This window comes from Ascidiella aspersa, chromosome 1 (genome assembly GCF_963924565.1).
Source record: "Ascidiella aspersa chromosome 1, kaAscAspe10.2, whole genome shotgun sequence".
Lineage (NCBI taxonomy): Eukaryota > Metazoa > Chordata > Ascidiacea > Phlebobranchia > Ascidiidae > Ascidiella > Ascidiella aspersa.
In genome coordinates this window covers 7,876,338-7,898,808 of record NC_139447.1, presented here as the reverse complement: position 1 = coordinate 7,898,808, position 22,471 = coordinate 7,876,338, and the positions used below count along the sequence as shown (strand labels likewise).

Here is a 22,471-nt window from a genome sequence, read left to right as displayed (position 1 = left end):
ATTTAGTTGTCTTTCAGACTAATTAAGAACAATTAAGCTACTTTTGGCACATCTTGTTTTTATCATTAATTAAACTGAAACCATAAAAGTGCCAAATTGTGTCACACTTTATTTGTATTAAACGTTTTTTTATTGTTTCACTAATAACATAGTAGGTTATTTCCCATAAACCAAACCAAAGTGAAATTTTGTAGGAACCACAGCACCAATCATTTATTACAGCTTGCACCAATAGCAATACAGTAATTACACAATTGCCGTAAAATCAACCCATAATTGGCAGAATACTGCCGTTCCCAAATACAGTAAACTCTGATATAATTTAGTTTGTTTTCTAAAGCACACGTTAAATTACACGAACAGGGACTTTATGAACTCGGACGGCAGATTGCTCGACACATTCGGCAAGACTGCCCAACATAAGCGGTTCTCTTAAATTTACAAAAATAGTATTTACATATCTTGGATCAGTTAAATGCTTTTATATAATGGTACAGGCGACCCTACATAAAGTTACAGGTTACGTATGGTTCCCCTTCAAAGCACACTCACGTGATAAAAGTGTAATCGATGTTGTTTGAGAATTCATTCGATATGTTCAAGCAATTAACGCTGTGTGCATTTCGCGGGAAAACACACGAAATGCTGCAAGCTCATTGTATTCAAGGATGCTTTTAAGGAAAATTGCCATTTTGTCGGATCGCTCTTTCGCGCTTGCACCAATACGTGATAATTTAATGATTTAGATTAGGGTTGGGGTTAGCGTTTGAGTTTGGGTGGTAGTAGTACTAGATTTAATTTTCCGAGTTTTGCATAATTTTAATGATTTTTTCGGAAATCGTTTTAAATTACTTGCTAGCCTGGTAAATAGCTTCAGGAGGTGCGGTGCCTACGCTATTTAACCGGATCGCTGTTTTACGCTTGCAGTCTTGCACCCGTTAGTCGTGATATGGCGATTTGAACTACTATGGTGTACCTGGGTAAATTGCAAAATGCTAACACTATATTTGGGTGAGGATGCGAGTTTGTGTTTCAAGTGGGTCAAGTATTATTATTATATTTATTCTCCCTGAATATTTCTTACTTGCAATTTCATTTTTAACAACTTGTTACGTTAAGTTTGTAAAAAAGTGGTGGGATTCTAGACCAGCCCTGAAGGTTGTGCTATGTAATAATCCTGTTTGCAAATTTTGGTATTTTTTAGAAAGCACTGAATTTTTTACAATCATGGCAGAACCTGTAATAATCGACTGTGACACTGGCACAGACGATGCAATTGCGTTAATGATGTTGCTCAGCTACCAAAACAAGGCAAATATTGTTGCTGTCACTTGCGTCGGAGGCAATTCTGGGTTGAAAAACGTGATCATGAATAACTTAAGAATTTTAAAGCTGTTTGATATGCTGGATAAAGTGCCCCTGTTCAGTGGATGCCCAAGCTCTCTTGTGCCAATTAACAGACCTGATAACTGTAGCAAGGTTCATGGAAATGACGGTTTAAGTGATAGAGGTGATGTCTATCCTCAGTCCTCACCAGATTTGTTAAAGTTCACAAAAGAGGAGCATGCCGCAAATGCCATTATTAGGCTGTCTAAGGAATACGCTGGAGAGCTAAAGATCATAGCCACTGGTCCTTTAACCAACCTTGCGTTGGCCGTGAGTCTTGATCCTGATTTGCCGTCGCGATTGAAAAGTGTTTACATCATGGGTGGGACAAGAAGTGCCGCTGGAAATATAAATGCGTGTGCAGAGTTCAACTTCTTTTTTGACCCCGAAGCCGTTTGGATTGTTTTCAAAGCCTTCCCAGCGCTTTGCAAAGTGCACCTTATAGATTATGAGCTAACTGTTGAAAGTGGAACACCATGGGAATGGTATGACAAGTGGATTTCGGATAAAGATAATCCAAAACAGGTCTTTGTTGAAGCTGTTTTGACTGCACTGGTTAAACTTTCAAGGGGGAATTTTGAATTTGGCCGTGGTTTAGTTATTTGCGATGCATATGCAACAGCAATTGCCTTGGATGAAACAGTTGGGTTGGAGCCCTATGATGTTAAAGTGGTTGTGGAATTGGCAGGACATCACGCTAGGGGCATGATAGTCCTTGACCCACTCAACAGATCACCAGAAATTAGTTTGGGGCCAATTCGCATGTATCGCTCTGTTGATTTTGACAAGTATCATGCAATGCTTAAACATGCTGTGAAATAAGATAAGGTGCCTTTAGTTTCTTAAAAATTTTGTGTGCAATCGGAATACAATTAGAAATGTTTATGTTTAAAGACAATCTGTTATTGTTATATTCTTTGCAATATGTTTATTTATATATATATATATATATATACATATATTTAGGGCTTGAATAATGACCTGCAGTTTTGATGCTGTGAAACCTATGCTGTGTAGCCTGTGATTAATGTCTATTTGTCATGCTGTTAACTATGATATTTTCATGTTATCCGTCATTTTTTGCTTGATCTTATATATGCATTATTCTTTAAAGCATTCAATTTAAACCTCTTTATTATATTCAAATTGAATGGTAATTTATTTTCAATCAAAAGAAAAGACCAGTGTTTTTTAATGGCTACTCTGCAAGCAAAACAGCACTGGACAGTAGAAGATATTCCACAGTTTGTGGAATTCTATCGCAGCCATGAAACCCCAATCAGCACCACATTCCAAGTATTTGATCATGGGGAATTCTACACAACCCATGGCCCGAATGCAGTATTGGCGGCCAAGCAAGTATTTAAAACTCCAACTGCAATTAAATACCTATATGTCAAAGGTATTGTAGACTTTATGATGCACTTCTTTTATATTAAAATTATGTTTTCTAGTAAACCTTTGTTCGCTTGTAATACCATGTGAAAAAGGAGCGTTCATTTCAAACACAACACATTGGACTTTAAAATATATTTTAATGTTAATTCAAAGCTATATTGTTTGTATAAAAATTCTTTTAGAGACAGACACTAAATTTTATTCTTTTGTTAGGATTAATTAAAGTAAAAAAAAAACTTTTATATATATTTAAAATGTTCAGGTAGAACTTTATATTATATCTATCTAGATCAAGTCCTTTGTAGTCTACTACTCTGTTGATTTGCTTTTTCAGTAAATTTATTTTTGCAGGTGAAAAAATCGAGACTGTCTACCTGGGCAAGTTGAATTTCGAGGCACTTGCCAGAGACTTGCTTCTCATTTTGCTCTACAGACTGGAGGTTTATTCACGCAATTCAAACAACAAATGGGCATTGGCTTACAAAGCTTCTCCAGGCAATCTAGTTGAGGTATAGTTGATTCACAATCTAGTTGCTCAAGGTATAGTTGATTCACAAATATACCAACTTTGTTACTGTAATATTTTCATAATATTACTAATTTTTAAGGTCTTCAGGTTTCTCAAGCAGGTTAATTTTAAATGTTGCCTCAATATTATGTATATTTTTAGAAATTAAGGCAATGATACAAGCGGCTGGTTTTTAATAGTGAGTAACTTTTAGGTTGAAGATTTACTGTTCAAAACTGAAGACATCAGCAATACTGCTTCTGGAGTGCTGGCTGTAAGATATCACACAGAAGGTAAGTTGTTTTCTTAGAGACAAGTAATTATTTTACTATTTATTCTCTGATGTTTAATATAAACATCATTTACTCATTATAAGGGTAAGACCATCGGTTTCCCACCATTCATGATGTCCCCCTTTCATGGTGTTTTAACAATTGGAAAAAATAAAAAAATGAGTTTACCTGGCGAAAACTGCTGTTTTGTGGCCCTTTAGTTATCTAGTAGTTGTACCTAGGACCTAAAGGCCCCCGGTTGAGAAACCCACAGTTAGATCCAGATAGCAGTTAAATGGGTAAAAAATTAACATTTTTTTTTCATATCCAACATCTGAAAATTTTTTTTTGGTTAAACCAATAGCAAAATTAATGTTGGGTATTGATGAATAAATCAAAGGCATGCTTATTTAAGGGGGACAAATTACAGTCTACCTCGGCTACATTGACGCAACCCTCTGTGAGATGACATACTCTCAATTTCCGGACAACGGACATTTTACCAACCTCGAATCCGCCATCATTCAATTTGGACCGAAGGAGTGCATCACACCTAAGCTGGTACACAAAAGTCGAAACACATTGGTTATATGCGGCTTTGCAAGAGTATGTTATAACCCTATGTCAAACAATGTGACTTGCAAGAATCATTTTGTGACCTGTTTTACTTATAAAAGTAGAAAAAACTTTCAATTTTTTAAAGTTTTTTTTGACAAAATATGGAACTGGCGTAAATTTTGCATGCGTAAAATTTTAGTTGACCTAGTTAACATTTTTCACTTTCGTCCCCATAGAGTTTGTCTTTAACCGGAGGGTAAATGATTTGACTTTAAATAAGGTAAAGCAAATTATAAGAACGTCGAGAAATACACACGCGAAAAAGATTTGGCTAAAATTTGAAAACCCAGATAATGGAATAATGTCAGGAGAGGCGAGCTTTTAAAATCTTTATGTTGTTCGAACCTATTAGTTTTTTATTTTTTATGTTTGACCAGGATTCGAGCGTGGAAGCGGCCAAGTTGTGCGAGATTGTGAAGCGCAGTAACGTCTTGCTTACCGAGCAACCAAGGTCGAATTTCTCCACCAAGAACATACAGCAGGACGTACAACGGCTGCTGAAGAAAGCTAAAAAGTACACTTCCTTCAACATAAGTTTTAATTAACTAGTTGGTAACTTATAAAACATCTTTAAAAATGAGTTTAGCTCAAAAACAGATACTAGCAAGGCTAAATGTACACTTAGAGATTACACAAATTTACTAAATCCTGAAAAAGGCACTGAGAAATTAAATACACTATTGAGCTGTAGGCTAAAAACTACGCGGAGCTCTTAAGATCTTAACATTGGCTGACCATAGAAGTTATAACTCATCTAACTGACTGTACGAGCTGACCTATGGCAAGTGTTTATAATATTCAACACTGTGTGTTGCAAAACAATGTGTCAAGATAATGTCACAATGTAAATTGAAATCAAACAGTAAGCATTAAAGTACAGAAAACAATGAAAATCATGCTTTAAATGCTTCATGAAATTCAGCATGAGAACTCTCATTGCAATACTTCCAGAGGGGACTGCTTTAACTTTATCTACAAAATTACTAGGACCAAATCTTTAAAGTTTAAGTAAAATCAAAAGGTCATATTTTATGACTACAAACAGAGAATATGACCTTAAACCTTCTTATATGAAGCTCCTACCAATATTTTTTTGATTTTACACCAAAAAAGTATGACTTTTCCTGCCTCTAGTTATCAGTTGTAACTTTTTAGTGTTTTACATTTTTTATAACTAACACAAATTTAAAACATAAAAACCAATTACTAATTGCAAATAACCAAGAATCACTTTAAAAATTCCAAATACTATGATGTCTCAAGATTATTTTTCCAGCATAAAAATTGAAAAAAAATTGCAGAGAGCTTCGGAAAAGTCTTCGGAAGTCAGAAAACTTTAAATGTAAATTACATGTAGAAGAATTCATCACATATAGTTTTAATCATCATTTTTGAAATAAGCAACCCCATAAATGGTGGAATAGAATTTTACTTCAGGCTTCTACTGCAAAATTAAGCCACAAATGAGCAAAAAGCGCTCAAGCGGAACCAAAAAATACCCATTTCCACCTAGTGGTAAAATATTTTAAACTGTCATATCTTCGAAACCGCTTATCACAGAACGCTCAAATTTTTTGCTTTCTTATTTTTTAAAAGAGATCTTCAATTGTACTAAGTTTAAATAAAATCTAAGAACATGGGTTCCGGGCCTTTAAATTAAGGATGGAATGACCCTTTAGCGATTAGGTACGAGCAGGAAAAGAATACCTTCTGGCTCTACCGATTTAGCGATGTAGGCTCACCTGTTTTACGATATGCTTGTGACTATGGCTTTTGTTTTAATGGTAAATATTTTTTTTAACTGTCAAACCGGACCGATTAAAATTAACTGACATTAAAAATAAAAATTATAAAATTCCAATGAAAAAACTGCATAACAAGCCGCTTTGCTGATAATACATAGCGATGAGTCCAACTCCGGCCAAGAAAACAAACTGGATTCCCGAGTCTCACTCCTTTACCAATTTCGCCTAGTCCAGCCCCGACTCTACAGCCCTGTTTTTCACCCATCTACGTTACGGACTCGGGACTTGATTAGGGTTACTCGAATTGATGTATACACTATACAATCTTAAATTGGACTCCTGCCAAAAGCGACTACTAAGTCTGGCCCCGCCTCCAGCAGCTCTAAATTTAGAGAACCAGTATAATTAACGGCGACTGTCCCTTTGTTACTGTCCAGTGGAGCAATTCACAATTAAGGACATTTCATTACGTTTTATATGTATTTCAGAGAATATTCTTTTTACCCGTATGTACTTAATGGGTTTCAGAATAAAAAAAGACAGAGTTTACAACGGACAAAAACGATTTGAAAAGTACTGTTTTAACAGAAAAGCAGGCCAAGATGACAGCACAAGCGAAAGCGTGTTGTCTTGGACGAGCGACTGCGCCGAATCTGCTTCATGCCTTGCTGCTTTGCTCCACTACCTGGACCTCATGAACAAGGAAGACCAGTTCGGCCAATACTCGGTCTCCAAGTTCGATCTCTCGCAGTTCATGAGGCTGGGCAGCGCCTCCCTTACAGCACTTAACTTGTTCCCCGAAAGGAGCACGCTTGGGGGAAGTACGCAGGGCCAGACCACTGTGGACTCACTGTACGGACTGCTGAACCACTGCAAAACGCAGCAGGTGAACTTTGTCGATTGGTTGTCGTTAGAATTGCGACATCCCTTCACGCGAAAAAGTTTAGTTTTTTTCATATATGCTTTCAGCTAACTACAAACCCAGCAAACTTTTTCTATCTGTACAAAATAATCCAATCTGATTATAACATACTACAGCGCAAGGCACTGAGTAAATAGCACATTATTCTATTATTCAGTTCTATGGAATAGTGATTTTTAGTCGGTTTTAATAGACAGTCTGCATTTAAGTCTTACATGCTTGACTGCATGCAAATTTGTCATACGAATAGGTTGTTAAATTTGTAGCACACTTAAGAACCTCTTATTAGGTGCAAGCGGTTAAAAAATCTTACGCGAACATATTGAGTAAAAAATATTTTTAACGTTTAGATGCGAGTTGCCTTTGTCCTATAAGATAAACGTTGACAAAATCGACCTAATAAAATATGCGGTAAAACACTAAATACTAGCATTTTCGCTTTTTATAGCTTATTTACCCGGGGCCGTAACCTAATATTTAGGTTGTTACCGCGTTGTAAGGGTATTACCGCGCTGTCAGTCTGATTAAAATCAAACTAACACTTACTACAACTTAGATTACATAAACGATTTCATCCCATGCGGCAGGGCCAGCGTCTCCTGGCGCGCTGGATCAAGCAACCGCTGGTCGACCTAAATCGCATCGAGGAACGAGTGGGCGTGGTGGGGGCGTTGGTCGATTGTGCCGAGCTGAGAATGTCGCTAGCAGATCAGCATCTCAACAAGCAGCCAGACTTCGACAAGTAAGATTTTTCGTCGTTTTAGTTAACCTTTTTTCTATTTTTTTCTTGTACAAATAAATTACATTTGCTTTTTTTTGGTCTAAGTTTTCGAAGTTAGTTTAAAGCACGCTAGCTGGACTTTGAAAGTTGTGCTAGGATAGTGTTTATAAACCTTAGAAAAAAAGCCAACGTTTGCAATGAAGAAGATTGCCTGAAAAGGTGGTAAAAACGTTGGCACTTTAATAAAATTTTGCCGGAAGAACAATTGTACAATTGGGACTGTTTTATCGTCTGCGTTTTCAAATTATTTATATTCCTTACAGATTTTCGAAAAAGTTTCTTCGCAAGAGGGCAAACCTCCAGGACTGCTACAGAATGTACCAGGTAAAAAAAATCCTTTTGTAATTCTACTTTTCACGTTTTTTTGATAACTCTGTTTATATTGGACAGCAAAAAAACTTACACAAGAAAATCAGGGTGTTGCCATCACAATCCACTGCGCAACTCAGCGGCAAAAACTTGCTGACTGGCTCTACAAGAGCAATATTTTACAATCAATAAAACACCAAACGGGAAGACAGTCCGTTCAGCTTTTTTAAAATTCAATTAAAACCTATTTATTTATTGAAATTAAATGGAAATTTATCCCAGCTAAACAGCAGAGACTTAAGCTTTGCTCTTCGCAAAAACTGGAACTATAAAAGCAATATTTAACAATCAATCAAACACCAAACGGAGAGACGTCAGCCTGTTTAGCCTTTTTTTGAAGACATCGGTTTATTCAGCCTTTTTTTTCTTTTTGAAGACATCTGTCTCTTCAGCCTTTTTTTCTTTTTGAAGACAAAAGGATGTCAATTTTACACACAAGCAAAATTCTATATTGGCCTTGATGTATGACATTTAGCTTGCCATGTATGTACAAAAAGGCATATACCTGAAGGTTTGTTAAAGAAAGGCAACATTTTAGTATTTCTACCTTCATGCTTCCCTTGAATTTGCGAAGCACACAAATTGTCCACGTTCTGCGTAGTGAGGTTTTTATGAAATTTACAGATCTGTCTCTTCAGCCTATTTTTTTATTTAAAGACATCCATCAACTTATCAGTCCGTTCAGCTTTCTGTCATCCAACTTTTCCGCGCAGGCGATCAAGCTCCTCCCACTCTTGTGCGAGTGCATCGAGGAGCACTCCTCCTCCTCCTCCTCTTTCGAGCTCACTCTTCTCCAGGAGCTCTTCATGACTCCCATCCACGATCTGCTCCTCGACTTCGGCAAGTTCACCGACATGATCGACTCAACCTTCGACTTCCAGATGGTAAGTCGCCCAAAAATTATGAAAAGAAAAACATAATTTAGGTCAAAAGATATGACGTTGCTTTTATTCCTATGGACTAACCCAGTAAATAATCTTCTAAGAAACACATGTCGAAAATCACTGGTTTTGCACTGTAAACGTAAGTACCTAAATATAAAATGGAAGTATAGCTTGATGGTCTTTGAAAATTTTAATCCACCATCACCAGTTCACTGGAAATAAAAAATGCTAAATAGTCTTCCATGGAACACATGTCGAAAATCACTGGTTTAACAAAATGGACGTAACACGGAAGTAGCTTTTCTTTTCTGAAAATAGAAGTCCAATATCACCAGTTGAAAGGTTCCGCCGTGATTTGCTTCATTTATTGTCGTGCAACCATGTGTGTTTCTGCCTAAGTACTAAATGGAAAACAGCCCTAATATCGCACTAAAAAACTGAAAGCGAAAAGTTAGTGCGGCGTTGTTAGTTTTAACGCAATGCCGTTTTTGTAAACTTTTATTGGGTGTTGCGCCGAATTATTTTACTGCATAAATGTTCCCGGACTTAAAAAGGTTGAAAAACACTGACCTAACCTACAATATTCACGTATGGTGTTAAGTTCTACGATTGGAAACGAAATTTAATCCCCAAAAAACTAAATATAAATTGTTTATGTTTTTTAAAAGGTAATAAAATGAACTCCACTGTACTTGATGAATTTTTTTACAATTTCATGTCGTTGCAAATTTGAGAGACACAAGTCCCCATTTATCGGTGGATCGTTAACAATACATTTCACTTAAAAGCAAATAGCAAACATTTTTGTAAACTTTTTGTGAAGTTGCATGGTTATTTGCAAAATTTTTATCATTCTTCTCCTGTCTAGCTTGAGAAACACGAATACCTGGTGAAACCCGACTTTGATCCGGAGCTACAGCGTCTGCGAACTAAGATGGACGTCAGTGAACGCGCAATGGAAAGGGCTCTCTCAAAGGCCGCTGACGACCTGGATTTAGATGCCGGAAAAACAATAAAGGTAAAATATCGGAAGGAGGCGATTTGCAAAGGTTTCTGTTAAAATATATTATTTTGGTGTGATAATATATATATTTTTGTTTAAATTGCAGTACAAATAAGGTAATACGAAATGTAAATTTTCTTTGTTCAAGGTCTTGTATATATTTGATTTCGAGATCACACTTTTTAATACGTCGATAAAGCAGGATCACTTTGGTGTAAACACTGTCGCAAAGTTAGCTTTTCTACGATGTACCACGATAAACATAAACACCCAAAGCCATCGCAAACTTACCGAATCTGTCGATTAATGATGCAAGCAAGACGGGTAGAAAACCAACTAGCCTGCACTTAGGTTCGAACTTATCGTTGGTCAAAAAAGCAGCTTCCGAAGGGCTCACACAATTCTTTACCACATTTTTTGTGAATCTTTAATTTCACGATGAATTACGCAATTTTTTTGTCTTAATAGACAAACTTATTATTCAGGTACGCCTCTTTGTAAAAATACTTGACCTATATATATATATATTTTATCCAACGAACAGCTTGAATCAACGAGCCAATTCGGTCACGTGTTTCGCACCACGTGTAAAGAAGAGAAGAAATTGCGCAACAACAAGAAGTACATTCCGCTCGACACAAACAAGGCTGGCGTCAGGTGAAACCTATATACTGCTTTTTTTCATATATTTTTGTACCAATGTAAGACCTGAACACATTTTCCCAGTGCTCAAAATAAGTCGTTGCCTTCTTCGGACCTCGTTTGCGTTATTTATCACTGTTGTTAGATAAACGTCGTTTTAAAACCGTGTGGCGCTCAATAGGTTACCGAATTCCTATGTTAAGCGCTGGCCTAGTTGCCCAGTAAAACTGAGTCTGGCATATATCTAATTCAGATTTTCTCCCATTTGTGGTTTCGGTATGAATCGAACCTTGATGAAAAAGGATAATTGCATTTAAAGTTCCTTAGGATGTTGATGATATCTTAGCGACATTAAAAAACGTTTGTCGATTTTTCTAAAGTCTTTCGAACAAATTATTTGACAATGTAAGTCTTTTTAAATATTTTTTTTGTAAATTTCTATTCGGTTTTACTGAATTTCTGCTTGTAAAACAGTTTTAAAATTTCGTTTTTGTTGCTTGCTTATCAAAATGCCGCTTAGGATCGGACGAGTTTAACAGTTTTAATAATTGAACTTCTGGTTTTGAAGAAAATGCCTTGACTTGGTATAAATTTGATATGACAATGATTTGGACTGAGACTTGACTTACTATCATTCGCAAATGCCTTGAACTTAACATAAGTTATTCACAAATTGTATTGAATTCTCCACAAGCTTTCGCACAACCGTGCTTCATCAGGTCAAAGACTTGTCGAGAATTCAATACAATTTGTCTTTAAATATCATGCCATCTGACTACCTTATTTAAAATTAAACAAATACGCCATTTACAAAGATAAGTTATTCACAAATGACTTGATTAAATAAAGTGATAGTTGACTTTAACACTGAAGGCGTGTTCTTATTTATTTCCTCTCCTTTTTCCAGATTCACGAACAAGAGCCTGCAGGAGATTAGCGAGGACCTCCAGGAGTACAAGGGCGCCTACCAGCGGCAGCAGGACGCCGTTGTCATGGAGATCGTTGCCATAGCAGCCGGGTACGTGGAGCCGATGCAGGCGCTGGGCGAACTCGTCGCCAAACTGGACGTACTGGTCAGCTTTGCACAGGTCTGTTGTTGCCTATGCGTTACTGATATAAGTAGCGATACACCGAAAGCCATCGCAGACCGAATCTGTCGATCTATGATGCAAGCAGGGCAGGCTAGAAAAACAACTAGCCTGCAGTGAGGTTCGAACTCACGACCTCCGGTCATACCGGGACCGTGCTCTACAAACTGAGCTACACTGCGATGGCTTTCGGTGAACTAATTATACGTTAGCCGTAATCGTTGGTCATAAAGCAGCTTCAGAAGGGCCAGATCCCAGTTGTTAACAAACATATGTGAATTGTGTGTACATATGTTTCATTAAAGTGTCGAAACTTTGTGTTTTGTTTTGTTATCCGGGGCAGAAACGATAGGGTTGCTCGATATTAGGGCAACATGCTTCAAGTAGAAAAAGTCAATACATTGTTTGACTTACGATATTCCACTTTGAACATCCCTAGTTGGCACTGGCCACTGATTCCACCCCCAGCATCAAGCTATAGTACTGATACTGCGACTTTATACGCGGTTTTGTGTTTTGTTTCGTTATTATGTGCGTAAAGTTCGGCTGCTCGTTACTCTGACAAAGTCCGAATGAGAAAAATTCGCTGTATTGCTAGGCTATTCAAGGGTGTTATGCGTAATTTATTTTTAGTTAGAACTGGCCACTGATATAAACCCCCAGTATCAGACTAATACCATTACTGCGACTAAATAAAATTAGATTCTGGAATTATGGAACCCCGAACTTAACCCAAATTCCTGGTAGATTTACATGTACCTAATAAAACAAAATAACTGAGGTTATTATTTTCTTGTTCCTATGGCGTTCTCGTATCACTTGATTAAAAACTATTTTTAGGCTAAAAGTAATTACTGAACAAAAGGCGTTACAAAATTAGATAAGAATTAATGCAAGTGTCGTTTTACTAATTAGTCAGCTTTTCATTACTCTATAATTCGTCGAAAGCGACTAGAATAATCTAGTTTTAGTTTAAAGAACTACTTTTCTACAGGCGGCCGTTACAGCCCCGATGCCGTACGTTCGACCGGTTTTGCACGCGACAGGATCCAGCAAGAACCGGTTGAAACTGGTTCAATCGAGACACCCGTGTCTGGAGAGGCTTGACAATGTGTCCTTCATTCCGAACGATCTAAGCCTCGAAAAGGACAATCACAACTTCATCATCGTAACTGGTAAGCACCGGCTGTTGATGAATGAAGGCGGCTGCCTGCGTATCGTGGAACTACTTTTTTAGCGCGGAAAATTGTACAAGATTTTACAGAGTACCACGCGTGTTACATGAATCTGGTAAACTTAACCGTTGGTAAAGGAACAGGTTCAACTTACGTCATCAAATCGAGTCGTTTACCGCCGTTAGTTGTTTTATCATAAATACAGCGCAGAATGGAAAGGTGCTGGTTTAAAAATAATTGCATTTATGTGTAAACAGAGCCTAAAAGGATCTTTGTGATCCTATTGTTTATGTTTTGGTCGATTGACGTTATTTGATCAGGAAGGTTCCTTACTCTAAAAATATTTTCTTCTAATTTGAAAAATATTTTAAAATGTTCTCTTTTTTTAATTGAGCATTTCTTCCAAGGTCCGAATATGGGTGGAAAGTCTACGTACATCAGGCAAGCCGGTGTGATCGTCTTGATGGCGCAGATCGGGAGTTTTGTTCCTTGCGATGAAGCCGAGATCTGCTTATTCGACGCTATTCTGGCCAGGGTCGGCGCTGGTGACTGTCAGGTAAATGCGATTACTGCTGAAACCATTCACACAACATACGCGGCTTCCAAGTATTTGGAATGAATGACCAGCCGCAGCCCCATAGCCACAAAACTGAGATCTACCGATATAATTTATTTTGCATTTTTACTTTGATTGAGACTGGCCAAACATTGTTTTAGATCAGTCAGCCATGAAAATGAAAGCAACAAACAAATTTGGAAGTTTATAAAGGACTATTCTTTTTTTTAAGGAAATGCTGTTTACAGTTTCCATAGTTAAATATCGGTAAACTATAACAGTCCAAATTTAGTGATACCGATAAAATAGGAGGACCATATGAGTCCAGAATGTTGATAAACTTATTACGTTGAGATGTTTAATAACGCTGTTATGTAAAGAACGCTAGGTTCCATTTAATTATTGCATTTTCAGGTTCAAGGCGTCTCGACCTTCATGGCTGAAATGCTCGAAACCGCTTCGATCATCCGATCTGCATCAGAAGATTCCCTGCTCATCATCGATGAATTAGGTTCGTTTAAGAAATAATATTTTACCGCATGAGCTGCTAGATTATTGGTAAATTTATCAGATTTTTACTTTACCTTGTCGGACCTGACTGTGTGGCTTCCCAAATTTAATCTGCAATTCCTTTAAATTTATCAAAACAAATGTGCTGCCACGTTTAGTCTTCAAGTAATAAACATAATTTTTTTTAGTTTATTTGTATGGAAGGATTTATTAAAGTAATTTGCAAATCATTTAGGTGTCATGGCATTTTGTATTAGTTTTTAATATTTGCATATCAAAATCAGAATTTACACTTGCATATCAAAAGTCGGTAAATATAATCATTATTTTTTAAATTTGCATACCAAAAGTTAGGAAATACAATCATTAGTTTTCCCGTTTGCATATCGAAAGTCGGAAAATACAATCATTACTTTTTAAATTTGCATATCGAAAGTCAGAAAAATCAATCATTGGTTTTAACAGTTGGATATTAAAAATTAAAGTTTGCCGTTCTATCGACAGCATTACTTATGTGTAAAATTAATATCGACCTACCAGCCACTTAACTCGTGCGCGACCCCAGTCGAGAAGCTCTTAAATTAAAAAAAATAAGAAACTGTCGCGCTTTCCACAGGCAGGGGAACTTCGACCTACGACGGCTTCGGACTCGCCTGGGCAATCTCTCACCACATCAGCGTCCAACTTAAGGCCTCCTGCCTTTTCGCCACGCACTTCCACGAGATGACGTCACTCGCCGACGAGGTGCAGTCGGCCGTGAACTATCACGTGACCGCACTGGCCACGGTCGATGACGAAGGAAGGTCGAGTCTAACGATGTTATATCAGATCAAACCAGGTGAGTGGCAGGATATACGATAATATTGGATCGGAGCCAATGCCCGATACTAGGTCCTACCAGGGATGGTATCGGTACCGCGGTATCGGCGATATCGGCTCCAGTAATAAAACCAAAATTTGAATAAAATCGTTATCGGAATAAATCAGTTCGGTATGAGGAAAAAATAGGACTAATACCTCATAGTCGAAATAAAACTAAGATGTAAGCCACCTTTTACCTAAACCCAAAGCCCACTCTAATTTCATCACTGCCTTCACTAAATATGATCCCTTACGCAAATTCTAACCATACACCCATTACCCAACCCTAAGTCAAACAGTTTAGTTGATAAAAGGGGCACTCAATCGCCCTATACCAGGGGTGTCCAACAAGCGGCACGCGTGCCAAATGTGGCACGCGACCTAATAAAAAATGACACGCAAGAAAAATATACTTAATTTGTTATTCACCCAATTGTCAAAAAATACCTAATTTTTATGCAGTAAATTGCCATTGTTTATTCGCAATATAAAACAATCGCTGCAATCACGACAACTAACAATTACTTCTAATACTATAACATTTTATTGTAGTGGAGGCTTTCACATAACTGTAAGTTTGGTGTGAAGAAACAAGAAGCAAAAGTCAGCTTACCGACGGACACTTAGATGCAGTAATGCGAACTGCTAACTACACGTTTTTATTATTTGTAACAAAACGCTTTTATTATTAGAAAGAATTAGTTACTAAACTTTGGCACGGGAAGAAGTTATAGGATAAAAATTGGCACGCCGGCATGTTTGAGTTGGACACCCCTGCCCTATACCATCTCCCTTCTGTTTTGGGTGCAATTTGGTCCATATAGATCGGACTCCTATAGTCTATTACGACTACGTATTACGACACTATTACCTATTTTTTGTTCATATTGTCGTTCCATAGACGAAATTTATTTCGGCCGCGTCAAAACTTTGATATTGTCGGTTGCCGTGACCGCTTGGTGGTGCTCTTGGCCCAGTAAAGCACCGTTTTTTAGATCTTATTGGTTTACAGTTTGTCTAGTTTTCGGACCACATTCGAGTACCACTTATGATCGACTGTTTTAGTCCGATTACACAAACCAGGTCTCCGGGAAAGAAATTTGTTTAAAGGGTAAAATTTATGCCGGCCGATTATGGAGTGGCCATGTAAACAAATATGCCCGCTAACGCATTTCACCGCTCTGTTTATTGAAGCGCTTATAGTGCTTGAGTGAGAACCGAACCCTTAATATTTATTACTTTCGCAATCGGGGTTTACCGACCTTGGGCTTGTTTGCTCAGTGGTTCGGAATGAAGTGGTGGGTCAAAAATTGATTTCAACTTTTGGATGTTTTTGAAGGTCCTAAATCGGTTCAATCGGAGTATTCCATATAAAGCGGTTTTCTGTTTAGCGAGACATATAGGTCGCTTATGGAAATATTTTTAAAAAAAATAAATCGCCTTTTTAATTTGAAAATTTTAGAAATTATTGCAGACACGCGTCTTTTCAGTAATGAAGCGTCGTGCTAAATATCACAAATTGACTTTTACAAACTTAAATACTAGCATAGCTTGCTGCCTTGATGTCAGCTAAAACAGTAGAATAATTCTCTCAATTTGGCATTTGTAAGGTCGCGCATTTAGCGAAATCACTTTATCAAAGAAAACGAACACCCATACTCACGTCGAGTTCAATGTAAACAACAAGGCCCTTTCAGCGATCGTCCTATTGTAACCACGCCGAGAATACGCACAACGCTTTGTCTACAAAGAGGGCGATATTGCGTACATTGCGCTGCTTCTATTGACCTTTGGGTGGTAAAAAAAAAAAACCTTTGGGTGGTTTGCGAAGCTCATAAAATACGGCTCCAGTACTTGCCCGTGCGTGCTTTACAACCATATTGCCCCAAAGTCAAATTTACAAAGGTGTCGGACTAAAAACATCACTCTACCACTTAGGCCATATAACCGTGGAACAAACATCCTATTGGAGCATAATAAATGGAGCTTGTCGTTAAACGTAGGATAAACATTAAAACCCACGTAGTAGGTGAATTATTCGAAACGTTCACAAATTTTGGAGCATAATAGTTGGTTGGAGGTTATAGTAAGACGTAGTAAAAATAGCACAGCCCATACAGAAGTATTGGTAGCATTTTGAACGATGTTGTAAATGAATAAAGAGTTATTCGAAACGTTCAAATTAATACCTACTTCTTTTTGGGCTTTGTTATTCTTACTACGTTCACAAACTGCTTTCAACTTCTGTATGAGTCTTAATTATTTTTTAATATTTTATTCAATTTTTTTTATTCTGGATAACATACTGGAACTTAACCTCGAGTATTTGATATAATAATTGCTGACCAAGTCCTATAATGTTTGTTGCAGTTACAAGTAAAACGTTTAGTAATTCCTCATTGCTTCATCTTTTGTAATTTTGATTTTCTTGAGATATTTTTAAAAGTTCGTTTTCCACTGTCATCTTTTGTACCATGTCAAAGTTGTAGATACAATTTGTCGTTCAACAGTGCCACCTGATTTCCAGATTGCGAATAAGTTAAATACGGCTATCAACATAAGATTATTTTAGGATAAACTCCCTTAGTTAAATACAAAAATAAAATGAAACGAAATCCGATAGAATTAAAAACAGGTTTGGAACCACAATTGTCCAAGATCGCAAAACTTGCTTTCATTTTAAAAGCAAACCTTAACCGAGCGAAAAACGCCAGCTATGTTTGCGCATTCCGGGTCAGACGCACTTTGATCGTTGGTGGAGGGCGAAACGCGTGACGCAAAAGCCAACGCCCACTGAATAAAGCGTGCGTACGTACGTACGTGCGTCGACACGTATTTGTGTGCCGAGCGCAGATCTCTCTGAGTAATGTAGCCTGAAGGCGCGCAAGCGACGTTTTTTCAAGAAGATCCGTAGGTGTATTGGTCGAGTAGATTGAATTAGCGGGAACAAAGTTCTTAAAAGCAGAAAAATTAAGACCGAAATATGTGGTCAATGATAAATTTTAAATGAACGAAAGTATTTTGAAAAATATAATTATCAACTGTGCCACTCAGTACTCTTTTAACATATTTTTTTTAACTTTTTCGTACCAACCGCAGTATCTTAAACGTTTGAAAACGAAACAAAGCATTGCTTAGGCAGAAGTATTTTTCTCTAATTCTAATTCTAAACTAAATTGGAAATAATTAAAATGCTCTAATTTAACTTCTTATCCAATTTAAAAATATAAAATATATCCAGTTGTCCAAGTCTGGTTCGGTAATAAAACCTTTTCAAACCCGCAAAAAGATAATCTTTCCACAATCGGCGGGCGGCGTCTTATCGTCAACGAAAGCGTTGAAGCCACGTCGATAGCTTCCGCAACCACCACGATCAACTTGATTAAACTTGTTTGTTTTCGCTTGGCGAGATTTGCACCCGTTACTATTTTACGTCCTTACTCAACTAATGTGATTGCAATTCGGTGGCTGGCTTACATAAACGTCTGAAATCCAACCCTATCTTTTTTGCGGTACTTTTTACTTAATCTTTTGAAAAGTGTAACAACGATGTTTGAAAACCAACTTTGTAAACTACCTAATTTCGCAAAACGACTACCTAAAGATCTGTAAAAAAACGCGTTTTGGAGGAACTGAAACCGAGATGTTTTACTAAATGTGTTCTAAAAGAAACAAAGGACAAAACTGTTAAAAGCTGGATAAAACTTGTGCTTTACTTTTGCTCTACGAAACCCGAAAAAAAAAATGCGTAAATTTCAAAAAACGGCAAAAACAGAAACAGCTGCTTCCAAGGAGTCGGATTTGCTTTTATGCTAAACTTTCGAACGTAAAACAATGCAGAAGTTTGAAAGCCTGTAAAATATTTAAAAACATATTTTTTTTAAAACGTTTAGGCAAACTAGCAGACTGGCAAAAAGCGTAACCAATTCGCAGAAGCTGTATATAAAAGTTTAAACAAATAGAGTAAAAATGATTTAAAATGTTATCCGGTTAGATTCCTTTTAAAACATCTTTTTTTTACAGCTTCGAGATAATAAAATTTTAGAACCGTAACGGTATTGTTTAGAAATCCGTTCTCGGCCAGCCACCTAAAAATTAAAAGAATCCTATTTGTGCAGTATTTTAGCTGCAGAAAATTATTTTTTGCAAAAATGGAAAAAAGCACGGCCAGCTTCAAACTGATCATCTCACAAAATTGCCTATGAAAGCAACAAAAGCTGTTTACCGTGAGGCCCGGTGGCATTTTGAAGTGGCACAACCATCGGATGTTTGAAGGCAAATAACAATCCCTCGTCGCCCGGCAATTTCCGAATTTTTGGCGTCTAATTTTTGATTCATGGTCTTTTTAGCGCGAGCCTCGTGTTGTGGACACAAAGCAATGGCGTCGCGGAAAATAGGCATGTAAAAAGGGAAAAAAACATGTTTTTAAATATTTCAAATATTTAAATGCAATTTTCCGCCTTCGGTTTCGTTTCTCCTTAGTGTACCCACCACGATTTCCGGAATAAAAACAAATATACAAAGTCGGACTTGACGTATTTTTTTCAGATTCTATAATTTACCTAAGTGCCATCGTGTGTTTCTGTGAGAGTATAAGTGATTAGAGCACACAATTAATTTAAACTTTTATCATTGATACTGTAACTTACTTTGATTAAACTTATGTCGTAAGATTTCTGTAGATTTATCAACAAGTGGTTGTCTGGCATGCGCCAACATGACAGATCTCAATATCGGTGTCCGTAATGGAAATACTACAATTTCTGTTTCGGTTATTGTACCTGCTGCATAGGGCAAAAAAATAGGTTTTCGTTACCCTTTTCAATATCAAGTTTAAAGTGTTGTAGATTTTTTAAATGACAGCACAGGCGAAATACATCATCTCCTGTAAAAAACGCGTGCCTAAAATAATTTCCGTTAATATTTCAGTGCTTGATAATTTTAACAATAAGTCAACAACCACACAAACACGTGGACAACAAAAAAACAGCTCAAAACACCAGTAAAAGACACACAGTCCAACTCTCAACTAAGTCCACCACATTGTTATACCAGCACATTTATCACAGCATAGTCCAGTTCGTCTCAAACTTTTATGTCTTACGGCACCCCTCAAAAATGATAAATAGATTATCGGCACCCTGACTGGAATTTTTGCTGAGTATACTGAAATGTCACTATAAATGGAACTGGAACAACACAATCAACTTAAAACATGTAGGAAAATGTATTTTGATATAATTGTCTCTAGTTTAGTAGTACACAAATAGTTGTATCAAGAAACTTACCAATTGAACAAAAATCAAATTCTTAAAAGTTCTCAAATACCTTTCGGCACCCTTGAATATTAAAAATGGCACTCCAGGGCGCGGCACCCCGTTTGAGAACCACTGGCACAGTCGTTCATATCCCACCGGGTAAACTTTAACTTGGTCCGATCTTGACTTGTCCTTCTGACCAAGGGTCGTGCGACAGGAGCTTCGGCATCCACGTGGCCGAGTGCGTGGGATTCCCCCAGACCGTGATCGACTCGGCCAAACGGAAAGCCGAGGAGCTTGAGCATTATTACGTCACAAGCGGAGGGGACGAGGAGAAGGGAGGAGCGTTGCTCCGCTCCGAGGAGGAATCGAGAAAGAGAAGGAAAATGAAACAGGTGAGACTGAAGCGGTTCGGTTGGTTGTGAGAATTACTGTTATTTTAAAAGCCGCTGTATGTATTTTTAAAAGTGCCCTATTAATGTGCGACATAATAAGGTCCAGTTATTTTAAGGAAAAAATAAAACGCAGCAGAATTCATGACAGCTCTTTACTTTGTAAATTACTTTGTAACGTCAATTAAATGTTTAGTTTCAAGTTAATTTTGTCAGGAGTATCGTACTTTAGGGACAGCTCCGATTTTCCCTAATTTTATCTCTCAATTGTTGTGTTACGTTGTAAAATCGAAACTGTTTTTTGGCAATGTAAATTCTCTGGAGTACAACGATACTTCGACAAGTTTAACTTGAAAATAAACATTTAATTGATGTTACAAAATATTTTTTGTCACTTAGAGAAGTAATTACTGACCCTTTACGATTTTCAGCGATCATAAATCCTCGAACAAATGAAAACCTGAAATTTAAATTATGTCCAACAAACGTTTTTTTAGCGACTCTGTTTTATTTTTCTGCTTAATTGAGTTCCAATAGGGAAGCCTGACATTAAAAACTGGAGCTTACAGCTTTAACGTTACAAAGTATTTTTATCTCTTAGTAATTTATGTTCATTTACGCTTTTAGCAGTCTTAAATCCTCGAAAAGCTGAAAAACTGAACTCCAATATATGTTCAACAAAGTGTTTTTTTAACGACGGTGTTTTATTTCTCTGCTTAATTGGGTTCCAATAGGCAAGCCTGACATTTAAAAAGAGAGTTTACAGCTTTCGGTTGGTTTCGCTGAACTTTTCACACGTCACGCTTAAATCCCAGGAGGGCGACGCCGCCATCCGAAAGTACCTGGATGAGAGCAACGCTATCGATTGGAAAGCGCTCGACGATGCCGAGGCGCAAAAACGCAGGCAAGAACTTCGCAAGCCGATCGCCGACTCGCAAAACAACTACCTGAAACAACTCGTGGCCAAAATCGAAACCAAATGCAACTAGTTTTAGTGGTTTTCAAACTTTTAAAGTAAACGTGGATAGCGGACCGTTTGAAAGTTTTTTTTTCAGCGATTCACGGGTCTATCTTACACAGATAAAATAGTCGACTGATTTTTTATTAAGCAAACTTTTGTTTTAAGTTCGGTCTGTAGACTTGAAATTTATCTTTTTAGAACACTGGTTGTCAACCTTTTTTCTATAGTGGCATTTTACTATCGCTGCCTACAGAAATTGTCATTTTTTCTCATATTTACTTATGTTAAATAAGGTTATAAACTAATGATAAAAGTTCCACCACTCACCGAAGACAAACATGTGGTTAAGAGAGAATATCCGCAACAGTGTTACACTTGCGGTATTTTTTCTTAAAATACTATAAGCTGATTGCGTACCACCTGAAACTTCATGATCACGTCAGCTAGTGTCCTTCGAGATGGCGATTTTGGTCGCGAATGATAATGTTGCAACATTCATTTTCTTGTAATTTCTTTCCAAGTTTTGTGCTATTAATTTCCACTGCCACGCCAACTTGCTTGCAAGTTCTTCTTTCTTACCCTGTTCCGCTGTAAACTCGCCCAAACCGCTGCTACTTTCTACTCGACACATTAAAACGTTTTGTTCAACTTGTGTCTTCGGTGCTTTCGTAAACAGACTATCATGACGTCACAAAGTCACAAAAGGCGCTCGCAGGTTCCATATCAATCGAGTAGACTTCCAATCAACGTGAAAGTAAGTTGAGTTTTTGTTTTGTTGGTGGTGTCGCAAAAGTATAAACTTAATCATAAAAAAAATGTAGATGTAAAGCTGTTTTAGAACAAGTCAGCTCTAAATCTCGTCATTGATAAAAAATAATACGTAAAACTAATAAATTAGGTATACTGGTCCAAATATAATAACTCCAAAAAATAAAATACAAAATAAATAAATAAAGTATAGCAAAAATATCATCTAAAAAAAAATATAGCAAGCGATTTGCTAACGAGTAAAAAATAAGATAAATTACCGAATTTGATACAAGAACGTTAAATGAAAACGAATAATTTTAGAGAAGTCAATTCATTTTTCTAAAGAGGTCAGTCAAGTCATTTTACCCAAACGATTTGAGTCGAGTCATTTA

General features: G+C 37.1%; 2 protein-coding genes across 2 annotated transcripts; both read left to right on the top strand.

Annotated features, from left to right (window-relative positions):
* Positions 1-1,210: 1,210 nt before the first annotated feature.
* LOC146167025 (inosine-uridine preferring nucleoside hydrolase-like) lies at positions 1,211-2,352 on the top strand. The gene has a single exon (XM_083389754.1). The coding sequence runs from the start codon at positions 1,228-1,230 to the stop codon at positions 2,206-2,208; it is 981 nt and encodes a 326-aa protein (XP_083245880.1). The 5' UTR covers positions 1,211-1,227; the 3' UTR covers positions 2,209-2,352.
* Positions 2,353-2,576: 224 nt separating this feature from the next.
* LOC146167024 (DNA mismatch repair protein Msh2-like) lies at positions 2,577-21,869 on the top strand. Its single transcript, XM_083389622.1, has 18 exons — positions 2,577-2,788; positions 3,136-3,293; positions 3,507-3,585; positions 3,980-4,125; positions 4,560-4,696; positions 6,516-6,813; positions 7,437-7,591; positions 7,894-7,954; positions 8,713-8,883; positions 9,752-9,901; positions 10,431-10,543; positions 11,436-11,616; positions 12,611-12,791; positions 13,199-13,347; positions 13,762-13,858; positions 14,474-14,695; positions 20,181-20,371; positions 21,184-21,869. The coding sequence occupies exons 1-18, from the start codon at positions 2,581-2,583 to the stop codon at positions 21,355-21,357; spliced, it is 2,871 nt and encodes a 956-aa protein (XP_083245748.1). The 5' UTR covers positions 2,577-2,580; the 3' UTR covers positions 21,358-21,869.
* Positions 21,870-22,471: the final 602 nt, after the last annotated feature.

Excerpts from the sequence above, each read along its gene's own strand:
- LOC146167025 (XM_083389754.1), top strand. The coding sequence starts at position 1,228 with ATGGCAGAACCTGTAATAATCGACTGTGACACTGGCACAGACGATGCA.
- LOC146167024 (XM_083389622.1), top strand. The coding sequence starts at position 2,581 with ATGGCTACTCTGCAAGCAAAACAGCACTGGACAGTAGAAGATATTCCA. Across the intron at positions 3,586-3,979 it reads TGTAAGATATCACACAGAAG|GGGGACAAATTACAGTCTAC; the intron begins GTAAGTTGTTTT and ends TGCTTATTTAAG. Across the intron at positions 4,697-6,515 it reads CTGCTGAAGAAAGCTAAAAA|AAAAGCAGGCCAAGATGACA; the intron begins GTACACTTCCTT and ends CTGTTTTAACAG.